The sequence below is a fragment of the Pelophylax lessonae genome (assembly GCF_965119305.1).
Source record: "Pelophylax lessonae genome assembly, chromosome: 12".
In the NCBI taxonomy this organism is placed as follows: Eukaryota; Metazoa; Chordata; class Amphibia; order Anura; family Ranidae; genus Pelophylax; species Pelophylax lessonae.
This window is the reverse complement of record NC_138779.1, coordinates 216,833,516-216,855,849: the sequence shown is the minus strand read 5'-3', so window position 1 is coordinate 216,855,849 and position 22,334 is coordinate 216,833,516. Positions and strand designations below refer to the sequence as shown.

The 22,334-nt window shown below is 43.2% G+C and overlaps 1 protein-coding gene across 1 annotated transcript in view; it reads right to left on the bottom strand.

Annotated features, from left to right (window-relative positions):
- Positions 1–1,060: 1,060 nt before the first annotated feature.
- The window catches only part of NPHS1 (NPHS1 adhesion molecule, nephrin), a gene marked incomplete at its 5' end in the record, with an annotated part of 65,613 nt that continues 44,339 nt past the window's right edge, over positions 1,061–22,334 (bottom strand). Inside the window, 15 exons of the mRNA XM_082274794.1 lie at positions 1,061–1,262; positions 1,360–1,466; positions 3,121–3,235; positions 3,341–3,452; positions 5,421–5,445; positions 7,410–7,532; positions 8,059–8,115; positions 9,849–10,030; positions 11,349–11,460; positions 12,036–12,187; positions 14,350–14,506; positions 14,660–14,825; positions 17,109–17,230; positions 18,252–18,392; positions 21,082–21,222. Coding sequence (XP_082130920.1) covers positions 1,137–1,262; positions 1,360–1,466; positions 3,121–3,235; positions 3,341–3,452; positions 5,421–5,445; positions 7,410–7,532; positions 8,059–8,115; positions 9,849–10,030; positions 11,349–11,460; positions 12,036–12,187; positions 14,350–14,506; positions 14,660–14,825; positions 17,109–17,230; positions 18,252–18,392; positions 21,082–21,222 — 1,838 coding nt within the window. The 3' untranslated portion in view covers positions 1,061–1,136. The remainder of the gene's footprint in view (positions 1,263–1,359; positions 1,467–3,120; positions 3,236–3,340; positions 3,453–5,420; positions 5,446–7,409; positions 7,533–8,058; positions 8,116–9,848; positions 10,031–11,348; positions 11,461–12,035; positions 12,188–14,349; positions 14,507–14,659; positions 14,826–17,108; positions 17,231–18,251; positions 18,393–21,081; positions 21,223–22,334) is intronic.

Below are 22,334 nucleotides of genomic sequence, written 5' to 3'. Positions count from 1 at the left end.
AACTGGGTGGGCTCTGCTCCTCGAGCCCACCCTTTTTTTAAGCCTATTAGAGGCTCCGGATCTAATCACGTGCTTCAAAAAAAAAAATATCCGCTATTGGAATCCATGCATCTGGCGCCCTGCATGTAGATTAGGGGGCCGGATGTATGGATAGGGGGCGCCCCCTAATGGACGGGCCGCCACTGGTACACATACCTTTCTAACAAAGAATAACAGAGGACAAGAAACTCTAAGATTTTGTTTTTTGTTTTTTACTACAATGGTAGACTTTATTCTCACTGTTCTGGGGCCTCAATATCTATGGTTCCCAATACAATGTAATGCATTAAGAAAAATATGGTCATTTAAGATTTGAAAATCTGCCATCATCTTACAACAAATTACGAAAAAAACATTTTATTTATAACATGCAAGGAATTCAAATTTTGCCATCCAAATCAATAACTTTGGCAGTGGCTGTGGCTTTGATGGGCATATTACAAACAATAGTAAAGGGAAAAAACCTTAATATAATTAAAAGAGGCAAAACACAATTAAATAACATTTACAGGTACTGTCAACAAATTATTGAAGAGAAAATACAAAGAATATTTGCTTAGTTCCCTATAAAAGAGATAAGTTACTTTTTATAAAATTTTGGCTAATATATTGGTTATATATTGGTGGATTTAGCAGTTCAGGCTACAAAGATGAGATGGTTGAAAGATACAACTGCTGCGTGATTGTTCTTTGGAAAGATCATGACATTGACATGTAGAATGATTTGGCTGAACATGCCTGTTTATTTTTTGAACCAACAGTCCTCCATTACACCATTGTAAAGTCAGAATGTCTAATCCACATCTTCATTCCAAAGTGTTAAATCCATTGGTTTAGTATCCTCGTTAGAGTAACCCCTCCATGAAGGTCTTCTTGAAGGTCGGCTGGCCAACAATTATCTATAGAGGCTCCAGTTTGACTCATAGTTCCAGGGTTGTCTCCAGTATGGACTGTTAACTTTTCCACCAAATTGAAATCATGCAGGCACACGTAACGGGTTGTTCCTATGGCTTGCTCATTATTTATACCCTGTTTTACTAAAATGTTCCTGTACGGCTTACAAGTTGTTTAGAATCCCCTCAATAACTCTCCTTAGGTCACACCAAGTGTCCCTGTCCCCCATAGGGTGTCTCATATGTTGCAGGTGACGCCGTGTAAGCTTCGTCGTAAACTCTGGTTGGCTCCTGGGACCCTTCCCATGGTGCCTCTCTTCTTTGACTGGCCTGTTGGATTTGGGTAAAAAAGGCAGGAGATCCAGAATTAGTGGTCATACTTACATGAATGTGTGTTTGTTGAATTGCTTGAGATCCAGGGACTAACCGTAACTCCAGGTGGCCATCTTGACCTGGAAGATGGGGGGTAAACTCCTTGTACCTCCTCATACTCATGGACATCAGGGTCCCCATACCAGTCCTCATATCCAGCGTCTAGAACAATGACAGGACAGGCAAATGTGACATCATCACACAACTGGTTGGATGCTTTGGGTCATTGTTCTCTATTATTGTATGATCAATGCGGGTTTTTAAGGAGATCTTCACTAAGCACTATTTATAACCTCACGGGTTAATATGCTCCCACCATGCTACAGAAAACCATTGTTCAGTTCAGACCAGAACTTCCTGTATTGATGACAACCACTCTCCTTATTCTAATTCTCCCCATTAGGAACTCAGATGGTAATAAAAACCTGAAAAGATGTAAATTCGTCCCGACTCTACCTAAACTAGAGTGGGTAGGGCAGGGATCCTCAAACTACGGCCCTCCAGCTGTTGCGGGACTACACATCCCATGAAGCATTGTAAAACTCTGACATTCACAGACATGACGAGGCATGATGGGAAATGTAGTTCCTGAACAACTGGAGGGCCATGGTTTGAAGAGCCCTAAGGTAGGGAATGAAAAGAGTGTGGATAGGTTAGAACCTATAACAATTTCTATGGTCCTTGAAGACCCCTGGGGTAGGGAATGAAAAGAGTGTGGATGGGTTAGAACCTATAATAATTTCTATGGTCCTTTGTGGCCATCCTGGGGAGAAGACCAGGACAGTAAAACTCTGACATTCACAGACATGACTAGGCATGATGGGAAATGTAGTTCCTGAACAACTGGAGGGCCGTAGTTTGAAGAGCCCTGGGGTAGGGAATGAAAAGAGTGTGGATGGGTTAGAACCTATAACAATTTCTATGGTCCTTGAAGACCCCTGGGGTAGGGAATGAAAAGAGTGTGGATGGGTTAGAACCTATAACAATTTCTATGGTCCTTGAAGACCCCTGGGGTAGGGAATGAAAAGAGTGTGGATGGGTTAGAACCTATAACAATTTCTATGGTCCTTGAAGACCCCTGGGGTAGGGAATGAAAAGAGTGTGGATGGGTTAGAACCTATAACAATTTCTATGGTCCTTTGTGGCCATCCTGGGGAGAAGACCAGGACAGTAAATGGTGGGGGGGGGGGGGGGGGTTTAAAACTCTTTTTTAGTAGGGTAGAGGAAGGCAAGTTCCAACCAAAACTTCCTGTTCAGATGAAAACCACTCCCTTATTTCTTTTATGGGCACCACATAAACAGAAAATGATGAAGAATCTCTCTATTAAGGTCACAGATGGAAACAAAAACCTGAAAAAAATGTAAATTCTTCCTGCCCTCATACAAGTAGGTGGAGAAAAAAAATAAAGTGTATAAGAGTTATAACCTCTGCCAATGGTATGGCCTTTTGTGGCCTTGCTGGGAGGAAGACAAGGAAATTAGGGAAAATCACTAAAGAGAGTACATAGACACCAATAACAATTATTTTTCAGTAGAGTAGAGGAAGACAAGAACTTCTGTCCTATTTTTACGGCAGCCTATGTACCTGCTGGAAATTTTCCCTTACTTCCTGTATGAGTGGCAATTTTGTCACAGGAAGTGAGAGGAAATCTCATCAAGAGACCTCAGACAGAGGCTTACCATTCCGGCAGCTTTCAACATACTCTCCGGCTTCAATAATTCTCTTGAAAAATGTCACGGATTGATATATAAAGCATTGCTCAGAGGATCAGCCAACTTCCCGTTAACCCATATTAGTAGCTATGATCGTACTCACCTGTCCAGTCCTGGAAACGGGGATCTCCTCTCTCGACGCTCTCATAGTGAGGGGAGAGGGATGGCTGGTAGTCTCGTGTAGGATAGTAGTAGAGTCCACTCTCTGATGCGCTGTCCTGAAGATGACCATGAAGACCAGGTCAGAAAACTCTTGCATAGCCCCCATCACACCCCCACACCCACCCACACCCACACCCCCACACACCAACAGTCCATCTCACCTGGTATACGCTAGACCCGGTTTCAGATCCGCTGTCAATCAGCAAGGTCTTCTTGGCATGAGTGTTAATCAGTTCTCCATCTCCGTACTCATTGAGGGCACCTTTGGGCATGCTGCGCAACAAGTAAGAATTTGTTATAACGAAACCTTCATTATAAGAAATTAGTTCTGAGAAATATATGAGAACCAATACTATGGCTTCACTAAGTCACTGCGTCACAGAGTAATATCAGTACTCCAAATCTGCATCTTTAGTCCATAACTCAGAAGGTTTTGAAGCCATTGGAACAGTACGAACATGCTACACAACAATTAGGAATTCGTTATGATGGAACCTTCATTAATGGAAATTAGTTCTGAGAAATTTATGAGGATCAATTTAGTCAATTTGCCCGATGGCTTCAATCATGTCTAAGTCACTGCAGATAAGTCCGAGTGATATCAGAGCTCCACATCTGTATCTTTAGTCCATAACTCAAAAGGTATTGAAGCCAGTGGATCAGCATGGGAGTCAACTAATAAAAGGAGGTCAACAATGACAGCCTTCATATTCCTCCCAGTGAAGGTTTCTCTTAAAGTGGTTTGATAGGTAAGCAATGATATTGTGTCACATAGGCCTGACGGAGAGAGAGGAGAATACAGCTCAGTACTAGGGATCACTTGTTGACCAGTTAGTGACACCAAGGCCAGCCAATAGAATGTGGGTATTGAAGCCATTGGATCAGTACGAGCATGCTACACTACAATTAAGAAATCGTTATAACAGAACCTTCATTAATGGAAATGAAGTCCAAAAAACATATGTAGACCAATACAGTCAAATTGATCAGATGGCTTCATGTCTAAGTCACTGGAGGATAAGTCCGAGTGATATCAGAGCTCCACATCTGCATCTTTAGTCCATAACTCAAAGGGTATTGAAGCCACTGGATCAGCATGGGAGTCAACTAATAAAAGGAGGTCAACAATGACAGCCTTCATATTCCTCCCAGTGAAAGTTTCTCTTAAAGTGGTTTGATAGGTAAGCAATGATACGGTGTCACATAGGCATGACGGAGAGAGAGGAGAATACAGCTCAGTACTAGGAATCACTTGTTGACCAGTTAGTGACACCAAGGCCAGCCAATAGAATGTAGGTAGAGGTACTGAAGCCCCCCAAATTTTTTTTTTTTAACTTATATTGGCAGAGGTGCCCAAGTATAAAGAATGTACTAAACAGCTGCTTCTTCGCAAAGTTGATATTTATTGGCAACCCAATCACACTAAAAAAACTTGGTCAACGCGTTTCATGGGGTTACACTGGCCACTTTCTCAAAATGGCTGACCAGTGAGTGACACCAAGGCCAGCGAGTAGATTGTGGGTAGTGGCTTTGAAATATTTTTAGGAAATTATGGCAGCAGAGGCACCCAAGTTTAATGGATGTACCAAAAAGCTACTTCTTCATAAAGCTGATATTTATTGGTCACCCAATCACATTAAAAACACAGTCAACGGGTTTTGTGGTTCTACATTGGCCACTTCCTCAGGACGGTCTATGAGACACTCAGTACTAGGTTATGTTGACCAGTGAGTAACACCAAGGCCAGTCAACAGAGTGTGGGTAAAGGTTTTGAAGCCCCAAAAATATTTTTGGGAAATTATGTCAGCAGAGGTGCCCAAGTTTAAATGTACTAGAAGCTGTTTCTTCATTAAGGTAAAATTTACTGGTCACACAATCACAATAAAAAACTCCATTAACACGTTTCATGGGGCTACACTGGCCACTTCCTCAGGATGGTGTCTGAGGCACTCAGTAGAAGCGGTGCCAAAGCCAGCCAATCAAGTGTGGGAATGCTCTTCAGATACTATACTAAGAATGATATATAGTAATGAGCACAAGGCAAGAAGGGGATATGTCTTAATCTTAGGAGCCTCAGTGATGGGACACAGAAGCCAGCCAGTATTATGTGAGGGGGAGGAGGAAAGTACATGCTACCTGTGCATTCTGTGTTTATTCCTCTCACATGGGAACACAACACACATGGGGCACATAATGTAAATAAATAAAAATAAAGATTTTTGCCACAACTCGAGACCTTACCTGTCGTCTTTCTTTACAGCATCTCCTGTGAAGGACACAGGGCAAGAAGGTTAGACCATATTATATAAAAAATATATAATATAAAAAAATAATATATTGTAATATAATAGAATTTAATGTAGCAATGTCCCCTAGAGGACTGCTGAGAATTGCACTTTCTGGATTCCCCTGGGTTACCCGTAGCAACAGTCTGTTGAAACTTATCACTTTAGATGCTTGGCTCAGACAATGAACAATCAAGGGGATTTGGTTTTTGTGTTTTACTTAGAACTGGGATAGGAGAAGGGATAAGTGGGATACTCCAACTATGAACTATGCACAAATCTGAGGACAACTAGCTCTAGTGTGTGGCAAGGCCGCTGCTTCACCTTGCCACTGAAGTGAAGATAAAGAATATGATCCTGATTTAGTTTCTCTTCAGGGTCCTAATTTGGCACCCCCTTTCTAACTTGTGTGTGTGCTAGCTCCTGTCCACTGACTCTCCACTGGAGTGGTCCCCTTCCTGGGCAGACCCCTGGCAAGCTTCCCGGTACTCACAGACACTGTTTTTCCCAAGGTTTCTCTGCCTCCAACTCCACTTGTCAGCATCCACCGGACCTCCTGACTCAGCACCACACTTCTGGCTCACTAGGCCGACCACCTGTGACCACCTTCCATACAGACAGGAGGAGAGACAGCCGTCACCCTCCTCCTGGGACCTGGCTTCCCGCCCAAAGACCCGTCACATGTGCCCTTGGCTTTTATAACATATCCCAGGATGCACCACTCTTTGTGCCAACCCACTGGGATAGCTACAAAAGCCCGTGTGTCACTGGCTGGGTTTCCTCCACTGTCCAACAGGTCCCCCTATTTGATACAGTGGGTGCACTCCCTCAGCTCAAATGAATCACACATGGACTCATGCAACAGGCCTAACTACTGATCAGGCTCCCCTGATAAGCAGATGGAGCAGACTATAGTTTACCTACTGCTCCCCTGTTAAGCAGGCAGAGCAAACTTATCTTCCCTAACTAGCACCAATCTAGGAGGGTGCTACAATAATATAATATAATATAATATAATATAATATAATATAATATAATATAATATAATATAATATAATATAATATAATATATACATACATAATAATACATAATATATACATAATATAATAAAACACACAGATAGATAGATAGATAGATAGATAGATAGATAGATAGATAGATAGATAGATAGATAGATAGATAGATAGATAGATAGATAGATAGATAGATAGATCTGCTGTTACACCAATATGTAAAATATAATATAATGAATAGTCGTGGTAATGTCATTATAATTGGTTTATACTGCCATCTTGTGGTTGTTTCGGTTGTTGCACTAGCTTTCTGTCATTCCCTTCTGTGTTCCTTCCTGCCTCCTCCCACCTGTGATGTACTTCCTCTTCCTGCTTCTTTATGCTTGTGGAAATAGAGATGGCCACATTTGTCTAGGCCTTCATACAATCTGCTCGCATCCAGGAACACATTACCACGTTTTGACCTGCAGATACCATTTTTCAATCATCTGCCACATTTTGTTGTCTGCTATACCTACTCCTTGCAATAAAACCTATGTGGATGGAAAGAAACAGTGTCTGGTGAGTTCAGCTATCTGATAATGATTGTCCTCGGTGATTGCATCTGCTTATACAGGCCAGGAATAGGTCTCAGCAAGGCAGCAAGGGATAAGTCACTATTTAAACATTTGGAGTCAGAATAATATATATATATATATATATATTATATATATATTATTAGAGATATATATATATATCTATATATATATATATATAGATATATATATCTATAGATATAAAAGAATGTTTAATGGGAAAGCAGTTTATCTGAAAACTATTAATAAAACTGTTAGTGTTGACAAAGACAAAAAAAAAAAACAGACGCATTAGATACACATTACTGGATGCACATTTCCTGCTGCATTTTTGACACCCATGTTGAGGTGTTTACCTTCCTTTGTCCTCATTCTGTGTCTCCTCACCAAACAGCAGACAAGACCTGCATTGGATATGATAATCAGAGCCCCGCCTCCTCCCATTGCAGCAAACAAATATGGCGTCCATGCAAAGGCATCTGGGTAGACACAGAAAAATTCACATTTGTGGCCCCTTACTGTAAGTAGCATTTTTGGCAATTAAATATTGGCTTTAGTTCACTTCTCAGTCCTTAAGTAAGAAAAAAAATTAGGAATTTATGAATTCCTGAAATGCCTCTTTAGATAAAATTGCTGCATGCCAGATGCAAGTTGAAATCAGGCTGGTAGTGTGTAATCTGGTAAGTGGGCTTAATAGAGACAGAAACTTACATTGGATGTTCACATTTTGGGGACAATCAGTTTTGGTTCATGAAGAATGGGAAGCAATGGCACAGGGACTGCATAAATGTAGGCTCTGTTAGGAAATCTCAAGGATAAGTGCGTTACACGTTATTTAGCTGGTAAATCAAATTGAATATATCTGTTTCAATTCCTTTAGAGCTGTTTGACAGGAGTTTCTGTTTTCAGAGTCAATGGCTCTAAAAGTCATTAAGCTTAGTCTCTGCTCCCCCCCCCCCCCCCCCACAGTCACATATGGTCGCCGATCCTATCTTGGTCTCTCACCTGCCTGTGGTGCAGCCGGTGTTGCCTCTGGTTTCGGGGTCTCTGGTTGGAGGTCCTCTGAAAGGAGAATAACACAAACCTTCTTTATCGTTAAATTGGTCAGAAAAGGTTTCAATTTATATATTGTCGATCAAAATCTAACTGCCAAACCGTTTTTAAAAAAAATCTCATCTCAGAATACAGCTCTTCAGGGGAGTGACCTAGCGGTCTGAGAGGAAGTTGTGGGAGTTAATATATCAGGTCATTCAATAACAGACTGAGTGGTTGGGTAAAGAAAAAAACAAGAATACTTTTCAAGCAGATCTGCCTGCAAAGAGCACCATTAACCTGAAGCCACTTACTCACTGGCCTTGACAGAAATCTAGCTAGTGAAACATCTTGATGGAGAATAGCACAGACCCCAGTAATTGTTCATTTGGTCAAAAATCTTGTCTACGCTTGATAGCCTTTCCATTTTGTATGTTGAAAGTCAAAGTTTAATCATCAAACCTTTTCAAAAATAATAATCCTCTCAGAATATGTCTCCTCGGGGGTGTGGCTTAGCGGTCAAGGAGGAGAATAAAATTGTGAGTGGCGATATAGAAGGTCATTAAGTGACAGTCTGAGCAACTGGGTAAAAGAACACCTTCCAAGCAAATTTACCTGTAGGGAAGAACACTTCCACCCACAATTTTATCCTCCTCCTTCACCACTGGGTCACACCCCCGTGGAGACGTGTTCTAAGAGGACTATTGTTTTCAAAAAGGTTTGATGATTAAACTTTGACCTTCAACTTACAGAATTAAAAGACTGTCAAGTGTAGACCAGTCTGACCAATTTAACCAATACTGGCGCCTGTGGTATTCTCCTTCCAGATGATTTGTCAGTTGTCCCAAGTTGTCAAAGGCAGTGGCTTCAGGTTCATTTTTTTAAAAACTTGGGACAACTGACAAATCATCTGGAAGGAGAATACCACAGGCGCCAGTATTGGTTAAATTGATCAGACTGGTCTACACTTGACAGTCCTTTTATTCTGTAAGTTAAAGGTCAAAGTTTAATCATCAAACCTTTCTGAAAACAATAGTCCTCTTAGAACACGTCTCCTCGGGGGTGTGACCCAGTGGTGAAGGAGGAGGATAAAATTGTGGGTGGAAGTGTTTCAGGTCATTAAGTGCATAATTGAGCGTTTAGGTAAAGAAAAAAACAAGAACACCTTCCAAGCAGATCTGCCTGTAGGGAAGAAGGCTTAGACAAATTGGGACAACCAACAAATGATCTTTATGGAGACTAACATCCTTGGGGGTGTGACCTAGTGACCAAGGAGGAGAATTAAACTTTGGGTGGCAATGTATGTCAGAAAGACACCCCATTTCCCCCCTATTTTTGAGGTCTTAAAGTCGAAAATCAAGTAACGATTCAACAGGAAACATCTTCCAAGCACATCTACCTGTACTGAAGACTACCATTTAGCCTGAGGTCACCCCTTGCTGTCTATGACACAGATAGCTAGCCAATCATAAAGTTTCTCACATGGTGGTCATCCTCCCAGGAGGAACTGCTTAGAAGGTGGTCTCCGCTATATGTTTACCCAGCCTTCCAATAATGTGCCCAGGGTCAGTAAAGAGAACCTGTTAAACACACAGTTATTTTTGTGCATGGATTGTGTTCTGGCAACATCAAATTTTGGTTTGCCAAAATTAGAAAGCCAATTTCGGAAAGCCAAACTTTGACAGACTGTCAGTACAGAATGTTGTCCTAGAAAAGGAAAGCATTTTGTATTAGAAACTCCTCATCCCGCTTCCATGGGTAACCTTGTGTGGTGACCGTCATGACGGCATCTCCATCTGCGTAGTCGCTGTCTCCCAACACGTTAATGGCATTGACTGAGAAATTATAGGTGGTGCTGCCCTTTAGGCCTGTAATAGAGAACACCGTGGACTGGGGTGGGAAAACATCCACATACATGTAACTGTCCACTCCGCTCCACCGATACCTGAAAGAAAAAACATGTTTGTACCATTACATGAAGGGAGGTGGGGTTCATTTGTGCTGTGACCTCTCTATTGGGTAAGAAAAAGTTCACGGACAGCTTTTCGTCGGTGACATAAGGGGGCGGGGCCTCTCGGTGATGTCACTGGGAGGCCACGCCCCTAATGGCTATATAATAAGCTGCAGAGACCGGAGACCGGCATATTCACCGGGGACAGCGTCGGAGCAGGACCGGAGGAAGAAGAAGACCAGAGGAGGCAAAAGAGCAGAAGAGCAGAAGAGCGGAGAGCAGAAGAGCGGAGGGCAGAAGAGCGGAGGGCAGAAGAGCGGAGAGGAGAAGCCCGGAGAGGAGAAGACCGGATGAATATTTTTATTAAACTTTTTCAAAATGTCTCCTGTCATTATTTACATACACTGCCTATTATGGGGTGAATGGGTAGGGGTACAATGTACCCCATACCCATTCACATAGGGAGGGGGTCCAGGAACTGGGGGGCCACCATTGTTAAAGGGGGCTTCCAGATTCCGATGAGCCCCCTGCCCGCAGACCCCCACAACCACCAGCCAGGGTTGTGGGGATGAGGCCCTTGTCCTCATCAACATGGGGGCAAGGTGCTTTGAGCTGGGGGGTGCAGAGCCCCCCCTGGCCCAAAACACCCACACCCCCCCCCCATGTTGAGGGCGTGTGTCCTGGTATGGTCCAAGGGGGGTGGGGCCGCTTGCTCGTCCCCTCCCCTTTCCTGACCTGCCGGGCTGCATGCTCGGATAAGGGTCTGGTATGGATTTTGGGGGGGACCCCACCCCGTTTTTTCGGCGTGGGGCTACCCTCAAATTCAATACCAGACCCCAAGGGCCTGGTTTGGAACCTGGGGGGGAACTCCACGCTGTTTTTTTCCCCATTTTGGCGTGGAGTTCCCCCTTAAGATTCTCACAGCGCAAGTCGCACCGCAAGTCGGATCATCCTTATCCGACTTGCGGTGCGCCTTCCATTCTAATCAATAGGCTCCCATAGGGAACCATTGATTTTGAATGGAGGCAGAAAAAACGCTGCTAAAAGCTACATGGCTAAACGTGCAATAACGCAAATGGAAAAAGCTACTGAAAGCACGTTTTTACAGCTGCTTTTTCCTGGCGTCAAGAAACAGCTTTGGAGCTCGTTTTTATGATGCCCTGTGTGCATGGAGCCTTAGGATTGTCTATTCCTGCCCACTCCTCAGTGCTCCACCTCCTCCTCCCGTGGCATTCTCCATCATATAATATACAGTAAGGATGGCCTCTTTTTATGTAATTGCCACTGCAGATAAAAGCAAATCATCACTCACCTCACTCGGAACTTCTGCTCCAGTCCTCCATCAAACCCAGCACTCCACCCCAAAGTGACAGAATTTTGCTTGAAACTGAGGACTTTCAGATCCGATGGAGGGTCCGGTCGACCTGGATAACACAAGAGGAAAAGAAAAATCTTTAAGCTGAAGTTTATCACTGTGTATCTGTGCTTTTCAATGCAATGCAGGCAGATCATGGCTGGTAGGAGGGGCTAGCAGGATGTTGTTCATAGCTTCCTGAAGACATCACAGCGCCCTGGTTAAGTAATTCTTTCAAAAGCCTAAGCCCTGATGCATGCCGTGGGATGGCTCTTGGGAGGGGTTATGCAAATATCAAAATGCCTCGATAGGTTGGTGTCAGTCTAGAGGGGTGGGTGGCCCTAGACAGGCTGAATTTGAATGCAACCCACCCACTTGTGATGCAGAGCCTCCAATGAAAGAACTGAAATCCAATGAATGAAAGAGGCAGATCAGGGACAATCAGGCTAAGGTGGGAGGAGCTAGATGATAAAAATAAATTGTAAAGCCTACCTATACATTCCCTCTAAGCTTCATAGAGACCGTTCAACATGCTACAAGGTCTCTGAGAGCAATCATATGTAGCAATAAATCATATGCAATTATACACATGCATCATATGGAGGAACATGTTATTGTTTCATACAGCTTGAGATTTGGTCTTACTAGTGCTGACGAGATGGATGGAGAAGGTGTCCAATCCGAGGGCGTTGGCCGCTGTGCAGGTGAAGATGGCGTAGTCATGAACCGCACTAACGTTAGCAATAATCAGTGTGCTGGTGTGAACCCATTGCTCATGGGACGTCTGGACGGAGTACCTACGAGAGACATCCGTGTCATGGTCATAAAAGAGACTATACAACCATCGTCAGATACTCATTGAAAGGGCAACCTTCTCAGCAACTCCGAGGAACACGTACCAAAATTAATATTTTATTTATTTTTATGGTCAGATACCTAGAAAATACAAATTACACATTTATTTTCTTAGTCTGGTAGGTATGTTATAGTGCTGAACCAATAAGGTTGGTGATATAAAAATATACAGTAGATTATGTTCTCCAAGGTATGGACCTTGGATCCTTGTTGAATGTAAGGAAATTAGATTCATAGTGAAGTTAAGGACCTTGGATCCATGGTGAAGGTATGCACCTTGGATCCATGGTGAAGGTATAGACCTTGGATCCATGGTGAAGGTATGGACCTTGGATCCATGATGAAGTTAAGGACCTTGGATCCATGGGGAAGGTATGCACCTTGGATTCATGGTGAAGACATGAACATTGGATCCATGGTAAAGGTATGCACCTTGGATCCATGGTGAAGTAATAAACCTTGGATCCATGGTGAAGGTATGGACCTTGGATCCATGATGAAGTTGAGGACCTTGGATCCATGGTGAAGGTATGGACCTTAAATCCATGATGAAGTTAAGGACCTTTGATCCATGGGGAAGGTATGCACCTTGGATCCATGGTGAAGACATGAACCTTGGATCCACGGTGAAGGTATGGACCTTGGATTCATGATGAAGTCATTTACATTGGATCCATGGTGAAGGTATAGACCTTGGAACTATGGTGAAGTTATGGACCTTGGATCCATGGTGAAAGTATGGACCTTGGATCCATGGTGAAAGTATGGACCTTGGATCCATGGTGAAGGTATGGACCTTGGATCCATGGTGAAGTCATGGACATTGGATCCATGGTGAAGGTATGGACCTTGGATCTATGGTGAAGTTATGGATCTTGAATCCATGGTGAAAGTATGGACCTTGGATAGATGGTGAAAGTATGGACCTTGGATCCATGGTGAAGGTATGGACCTTGGATTCATGGTGAAGTTTAGGACCTTGGATCCATGGTGAAGGTATGCACATTGGATCCATGGTAGAGGTATGGACCTTGGATCCATGGTGAAGGTATGGACCTTGTATCCAAGATGAAGTTAAGGACCTTGGATCCATAGTGAAGGTATGCACCTTGGATCCATGGTAGAGGTATGCACCTTGGATCCATGGTGAAGTCATGGACCTTGGATCCATGGGGAAGGTATGGACCTTGGATCCATGGTGAAGGTATGGACCTTGGATCCATGGTAAAGGTATGGACCTTGGATCCATGGTAGAGGTATGGACCTTTGATCCATGGTGAAGGTATGGACCTTGGATCCATGGTGAAGTTATGGACCTTGGAACCATGGTGAAGTTATGGACCTTGGAACCATGGTGAAGTTATGGACCTTGGAACCATGGTGAAGTTATGGACCTTGGAACCATGGTGAAGTTATGGACTTTGGATCTATCATGAAGTTATGGACCTTGGATCCATGGCGAAGGTATAGACCTTGAATCTATGGTGAAGTTATGGACCTTGGATCCATGGTAAAAGTATGGACCTTGGATCCATGGTGAAGGTATGGACATTTGAACCATTGTGAAGTTATGGACCGTGGAACCATAGTGAAGGTATGGATCTTGGATCCATGGTGAAAGTATGAACCTTGAATCAATTGTGAAGGTATTCATCTTGGATTCATGGTGAAGTTATGGACCTTGGATCCATGGTGTAGGTATGAACCTTGGATCCATTGTGAAGGTATGAACCTTGGATCCATGGTGAAGGCATGAACCTTGGATCCATGGTGAAAGTATGGACCTTTGAGCTATGGTGAAGTTATAGATCTTGTTTTGGTCCTAGGCTGTTACCCATTTTATCGTGACATTTATATCACTGAACTCTTGGAGGTGTATTAAGGAGCACTTAGTACAAATGTTCACCTAAAAAGTATTTTGGAACCTTTATTGCTTAAGAGTATCAGATCCAGCAAACACGTTTCAGATAGGACTCCCCCTTCTTCAGGGCTGGAAAGCACTAAAGGACCAGAATCAACGCTGTACTGAGTCTAGTGAACCCTAGCGACAATGTGAAGTTCCAGCCGGCAAACAACCCTAAAAAACACATTGCAAGATGGTTACCTGGGGTTCTTGAAATCCAGAGTCACTCCGTTTTTTGCCCAGCTGAATGAGACGGTCGGAATACCCTCAGCTTTGCAGACAAGGCCAGTAGAGCTCTTCCCATCTCCTGGTACAGCCACTTTACTCAGGTGCACCCCCTTCTGTATCTCTGGCTTAACTGCAGGAAGAAGGACATTTAAAGTGATACTCCAGGCAGATATAAAAAATACAAATTAATGAAGCTCTGCCCTGGCTGGCTCTGACTTGCAAAGTCTTTGACCCAGAACAAGCATATATAATATATATTATAATAAAATGAAAATGTACTTACAGCGCACAATCAATCGAGCATCGGCTCTTACAGCTGGTGGCACCCCGTTATCTACTGCGCACTCGTAACGTCCAGCATCTGACCTCTTGGCTTCGCTGATAATCAGACGTCCGGTAAGACCGTCATCTTGTCGCTCCAGACCGGACAGATCCCGCTCTTCATCTCCCTGTCAATGGGTAACAGACGCCACTCAACTGTCTGACTTTCTTACAAAGTATTTCCGGGTAAACTATACAATATAGCGATATAATAAGGAAAAGCGCAGGGGTATTTTTTGGTTTTGTGCTGCCCTAGGCAAGACTAAAATTTGGCACCCCCATCTAAATTTTCCCCACCTCTTCCTGTCTAAGATACACCCCTTCATCTGTAAACTCCACCCCTTCCTCTTTAGGCTCCACCTTATGCTTGGACTTGTAGACCTTCACTAGTTGGGGGGGGGGGTCACATTCTCAGCTCTGAGGGGCTTATGCTGGGACTTGAAGTCCTTCACTTTTGGGAGAGTCAAAGCATTACCCCTGAGATCTAAGGATGGGACCCCCCCCCCCAAAAAAGGAAAAAAAATTGAAGGCCTACAAGTCACAGCATGAATCTCTGAGATCTAAGGATGTGACAACCCCCCCCAAGAAAAAGTGAAGGACTACAAGTCCCAGCATGAACCCCTGAGGTCTAAGGATGTGACACCCCCCCCCCCTCAAAAGTGAAGAACTACTAGTCCCAGCATGAACCTTTTAGCTCTAGGGATGTGACTCTCTTCAAAACTGCCAGGACTACGAGTCCCAGCATGAACCCCTTAGATCTAAGGATTTGACACCCCTAAATTGCATTCCCAGCTTTAACCCCTGAGATCTAAGGATGTGACCCACCCCCTCAAAAGTGAAGGACTACAAGTCTCAGCATTAACCCCTTAGATCTAAGGATGTAACCCCCTCCAAAAATGAAGGTCTACAAGTACTCTTTGATCTAAGGATGTTTCCCCCCCCTTCCCCAAGAAGAAGTGAAGGACTACAAGTCCCAGCATAAACCCCTTAGGTCTAAGGATGTGACACCCCACTCAAAAGTGAAGGACTACAAGTCTCAGCATTAACCCCTTAGATCTAAGGATGTAACCCCCTCCAAAAATGAAGGTGTACAAGTACTCTTTGATCTAAGGATGTTTCCCCCCCCTTCCCCAAGAAGAAGTGAAGAACTACAAGTCCCAGCATGAACCTTTTAGATCTAAGGATGTGACTCTCTTCAAAACTGCACGGACTACGAGTCTCAGCATGAAACCCTTAGATCTAAGGATGTGACACCCCTAAATTGAAGGACTACAAGTCCCACAATTAACCCCTGAGATATAAGGATGTAACCCACCCCCTTAAAAGTGAAGGACTACAAGTCCCAGCATGAACCCCTTAGATCTAAGGATGTGAACCCCTCCATAATTGAAGGTCTACAAGTCCCCTTAGATCTAAAGATGTGACCCCCCCCAAAATAATTTTTTTTTTGAAGGACTACAAGTCCCAGCTTTAATCTCTGAGATCTAAGGATGTGACAAAAAAGTGAAGGAATACAAGTTCCAGCATTATCCCCTTAGATCTAAGGATGTGACCCCCTGAGATCTAAGGATGTGGCCCCTTAGATCTCACGGGTTCATGCTGGGACCTGTAGTCCTTCAATAGCTGGGGGGGTCACATCCTCAGCTCTGAGGGGTTCATGCTGGGACCTGTAGTCCTACACTTTTTTGGGGGGAGGGTCCCAGCATGAACCCCTCCTCATTGTATGGGTCTCCTCATGACACACACGGATTCCAATCCATCCCTCACTTCAGAGTTTTGAGGGTTGCTCTCAAATGAGTTCTGGTGGTTCCCTTTCCTTTCCCTTCCTGCTAATCATGCTGTGCTACTGGAGAAGATGGAGGAGGTGGGTGGAGCTAAAGTACTAGGCGCAAAGGAAGGTAAATGCTCCTCCACTTTGAATGCTGGGGCCTCGGCCTCTCTCTGCATTAGGGCGGGAACGTGATGTCACTGGTTGCTAGATGGCAGGCGCCGCAGCCCTAGCAACCAGTGGGCATTAGAGCCAGCTGTGAAGGTGGAGCAAGCTACAGGTCTCAGCCACCCAGGATTAATACTGTCAGTTAGTAAAGTGGCACAGACTGCGGCGCCCTTTTCTGGGGCATCAGATCGGTGGCCCAGCCCGCCCCTGTTCTCTGCAGTCTTAATTAGTGTACCTTCTGCCTCAGGGGCGGCGCCGCTCCCCTGTAAAGTGCCGTCCAAGGCAAACACCTTGTTTGCCTCGTGGTAGATACGCCCCTGAAAAAGCGCACCACTTGGCCAGAAGCTTCATTTTGCATCTTAGCATTGCCTACAACCTGGTGTTCTGGGAACACCTACTCCAGAGCTTGTTCAGAAAAATGATTCCCAGCCCCGCCCTTAAAACTCTCATTCAAAAATGGGGAGATGTCGCTTACCAACCACCTCCACTGGAACATGCTGTCTGTGGCCGGATTGGCATCAGCTGTGCACACAATCTCCGCTCGGCCCCCCAAATCCACCTCTGTGGGGTCCCCAAGGCTACGAATAGTAGGAGAGTCTTTGGAGGACACAGAAGGTTATTCCATGAGAGGCAACTTAGACTCTCGCTGTAATTAAACACTATGGGGGATTTTATATATAAAAAAAATAAAAATTGCAGAGCTATCCGTCCTGTGAAACTGCATGTATAATTGTTCTGTGTGAATTTGGTCAAAATCAAATGTTATTTGGCTATTTTTTCTCCAGGTCGAATCTCCTTTATACAGTAGTGTGAATTAGGAAAACACTGCACGAGTTCACCAGATGGAGCTGATAATTACAGTGCCATCTGGTGGCCATAATGGGGTGTTTTCCTGTTTCACTCTCTTCTCTATGAATAAGTAACATACGACCTGAAGATAAAATAGTCTAAAACCATTTGATTCTCTAGTATCAATGGATCACACATAGCATCAATGAAGCACACATAGCATCAATGGATCACACATAGTATCAGTGGATCACACATGGAATCAATGGATCACACATAGCATCAATGGAACACACATAGAATCAGTGGATCACACATAGTGACAATGGATCACACTAGTATCAGTGGATCACACACATAATCAAGGGATCACACATAGCATCAATGGAACACACATAGAATTAGTGGATCACACATAGTGGCAATGGTTCACACATAGTAGCAATGGATCACACAAAGTATTAAAGGATCACGCATAATATTAATGGAGCACACATTGTATCAAAGGACCATTGCTCTCCATATAGCAGATAGGTTCTTACAATGTATCAATTGATCACACATAGCATCAATGGAGCACACATAGCATCAATGGATCACACATAGTATCAGTGGATCACACATAGTATCAGTGGATCACACATGGAATCAATGGATCACACATAGCATCAATGGATCACACATAGTATCAGTGGATCACACATAGAATCAGTGGATCACACATAGTGGCAATGGATCACACAAAGTATTAAAGGATCACGCATAATATTAATGGATCACACATTGTATCAAAGGACCATTGCTCTCCATATAGCAGATAGGTTCTTACAATGTACGTCTAGGGTCACCACTGTGCTGTTTTTGCCCTCTGCGTTCCCACAGGTCACAGTGTAGTCCCCAGAATCAGCGCGGCTCACGTTCCAAATTTCCAGAGCGCCGGCTCCACGTAGGTGATGTCTGTAAGCTCCCTCTGTAAGAGAGAAATTATTATTATTCATTGTATAGTACCAACATCTTCCACAATTCTGAGATACTCCCTGATCTATCTATCTATCTATCTATCTATCTATCTATCTATCTATCTATCTATCTATCTATCTATCTATCTATCTATCTATCTATCTATCTATCTATCTATCTATCTATCTATCTATCTATCTATCTATCTATCTATCTATCTATCTATCTATCTATCTATCTATCTATCTATCTCCCATAATATCTATCTATCTATCTATCTATCTATCTATCTATCTATCTATCTATCTATCTATCTATCTATCTATCTATCTATCTATCTATCTATCTATCTATCTATCTATCTATCTATCTATCTATTCTTTGTCTTATCTATAGTTGGACTGTTTTTGCACCCTATCACTTTTAAACCCAAAAGACATCGAAAATCCCAGGGGATTGGAAGGTTCTGAGATATTCCAACCACCACATCTCTCACCAACAAATAACGTGTGTTCAAAATTGGTTAGATAAAGCATTTTGCCCATTCTGATAGTTGGTCAACCCAACTGAACCTTCCGATCATGTCTGCATGTTGTATATATTAAGTTACTGCCGCATAATGTGCACTTTAGTCTGTCTGTGTGTCTAAATGTCTGTCTGTCTGTCTAAATGTCTGTCTGTGAGTCTAAAGCCTCGTACACACTCAACGATTGTTGGCCGACCGATCGGCCGTCTTTTGTCCAGTGTTGTTGTGTTGGTTGAAATGTGCTCTAGACTGCACACGAATTTTCTCGGCCAACAACAACCAACTTCAGAAGTGATGTCATGTGATGGTTAACTTTCCGTGTGTTTTTTCTTCTCTGAGCATGCCCAGTCTTGCTCATCTGATGTTTGTCTGCCGAAATCTGTACTGACTGACGAAAAATCAGCCGTTGTGGTGACGGCCAACAAAAATTTTATAGCATGCACACCAGATTTTGTTCGGCCCGAAAAGTCGCAGTCGGTTGTCGGAATCATCATACTAACAAGCCGACAATCGGCCAATCGGACGTTGGCCGAAAATTTACGTCCAACAATCGTTGCGTGTGTACGAGGCTTTAATGTCTGTCTGTCTTTCTATCTCTCTCTATACAGTATTCTGCAATTGCGAAGTATAAATATATCTTGTAATTAATATAGATAAAGGAACTTTTAAAAGTAAATTTATCTCTTATTTAACGTGAAGGCAATATTCGTTTAATGTCCATTGGTTAGTTACCTATAAATGAACTGAATTGTATTATATGGAGGAGGACTGAGTGTGTTCTTTCCGCTGTATTTAATGCCATGTAATACTTCCTTTTATCCTCAAGATGTCACTGTCGCTCTCTGCAGATTGAGATTAGTTCATTTCATTCATCTCCATTAGCACTGGGAACAATACCTCCAGGCAATACATTGCAATAAGATTGTATTACAAAGAGGGTTTTCAGAAGGTTTAAATAATGCATGATAGAACAATGGAGCTGCTCTTGTTTAATTCACAAGGAATAATGGAGCAGTCTATGTACTTTAACACAGAAAGCGAGGTAACTGTTTACTCGCTGTTGTGCAAACTTTAGGTGTCCCCGCCGGGCCGTAACTCATTACTTTCTGTGCTGGCGCTTCTGTAACAACAAGAAGGAACACCATGAAAGAATTATAATAAGAGTTTCCAGGAAAATGATTCCCAGATCATTTTCCTCTTCAGGATATTACAGACTGTGCTCAGACCGGCCAGGCAGGTGTCAGCAGTCTATTGCCTGAGCTATTGTACATTGTCAGCCCTCTTGCTGTCTCCTGGCAGGACCACACCGTCCTTTAATGGAATGGGTCAGCAGGATATCCGCCATGTATAGAAAAAAAATTTTCAATTTTGTTTCAAATATATAAATATACAGACAGTACAGGAGCCATTCAGACTGATGTGTGCATTCATACCGGTGTTTATGTATGTTTTGGTGAACTCCCGTGAAAGAAAGAATTAAAGAAAGATGGAGATAGATAGACAGATAGATAGATAGATAGATAGATAGATAGATAGATAGATAGATAGATAGATAGATAGATAGATAGATAGATAGATAGATAGATAGATAGATAGATAGATAGATAGATAGATAGATAGATAGATAGATAGATAGATAGATAGATAGATAGATAGATAGATAGATAGATAGATAGATAGATAGAAGAAAGATATAGATGTGCATAGAAAAGATATAAAGAACTAGATTATAGATAGATATGCAGAAGAAAGAAAGAAAAAAATAAACAAAGAAATAGATTACAGATAGAGACAACTGCATCTCTATGACTAGATAGATAGATAGATAGATAGATAGATAGATAGATAGATAGATAGATAGATAGATAGATAGATAGATAGATATGATAGCTGGAGAAAGAAACTAAGAAAGAAAGAAATAGATTACAGATAGATATGCAGAAGAAAGGAAGAAAAAAAAAATAAAGATGTACAGTAGATTCTCAGTGAGACAAGTGCATCTCGATAGATAGATAGATAGATAGATCGATAGATAGATAGATAGATAGATAGATAGATAGATAGATAGATAGATAGATAGATAGATAGATAGATAGATAGATAGATAGATAGAAAGAAAGAAAGAAAGAAAGAAATAGAAAGTAGTTGATGTGTTGGTTGATGGGTTCCTCACCTCTGTTGAGCGTCTCCCTCCAGCGGGTCCAGTTGTAGGTGACCTCGGCTGGGTTGGCCCTGATATGGACGGGGATTAGAGCCGCTCCGTGCTCCACAGCCTGGACAACCTTCGGCTGATCATCGGTGAACTCTGGAGGAACTGAAACAATGAGAAGAATAGAAGTCACTTATCCCTGCACACTGCTCAGGGGGATACATTGCAGCTAACAGTCCTTAGATGTGGTGGCTGCATTAGTTTTCCTTTTTTTTAAGCTAGGAACATTTTCAGAAAATACAGAAAACGCCTGTAGATCTGGAAGAAATGCTGTGTCCTCGTCACTTTCTATGAGCTGCACAGAAGAGTATCTTCCTCCTCTCTAGCTTTATAGCTGAACATACCAATTGCCCTGCCTCTCCTTTAATGGAGATGGAGGGATACGGACATATTTGTAGTCCATACCAGGAGAGCAGCCTGGGGTGATAACCATGACTCCCTCCATAGATGCAGTGGAGGACTGAGTGTAGCCACCCAGGGATGGGAAATGTGTTTTAACCCCTATCAAGTTGGGGATATCCCAACCTGTTCCATTGGGGGGGGGGGGATTTCCCTTTATTTCCTGTCCCATAGCCACAACTGGAAGTGTGACCCCGGGTTAATGATTAGGGGCCCCGGCTTTCAAAGTCCAGTAAAACGGATGCCGCTGCTTAGTGAGGGTGCAGACTAGGGAAGGGTTCATCTAGGTCCAAAGCACACTGTGAAGATGAGGAGAGATAGCCCAAAAGCCGCACAGCTAGCCTGGCCTGGGTTGTTAGCCGGTAAAAGCAGCCTCAGTTCCATTAATCAAGGCCACGCCCCAACGTGTTTTGTCCGACAACGAAACGCGTTGGGGCTTGGGTTGCCACCTTTTCTTTAATCCAAACTCGAACACTTTAGCCGCACAAGGCAAATTTTTATTTTTAAGGGAGAATACTGTGGACTCTGGTGTATAGGGGAACTCTAATGTAAGGGGGTTTCTGCTCACCAAACCTCCCGTTTACATCAAGGTTCCCAGCGTTCCCCCTTAAATTAGGGTTTCCAAAGCCCCCCTTACATCAGAGTCCACAGGGCACCCCTTACACCTTACCTTAGTGTACTCACTCACTTGGAGGGAAGAGAGAGAAGGGAGGGGGGAGACTTCAGTCACAGACATTGGATGGGGAGCTCACTCACCTGAGCATGGAGGCTCAGGCATCGAAGCATACCTTACCTTAGTGTACTCACTAATTTGGAGG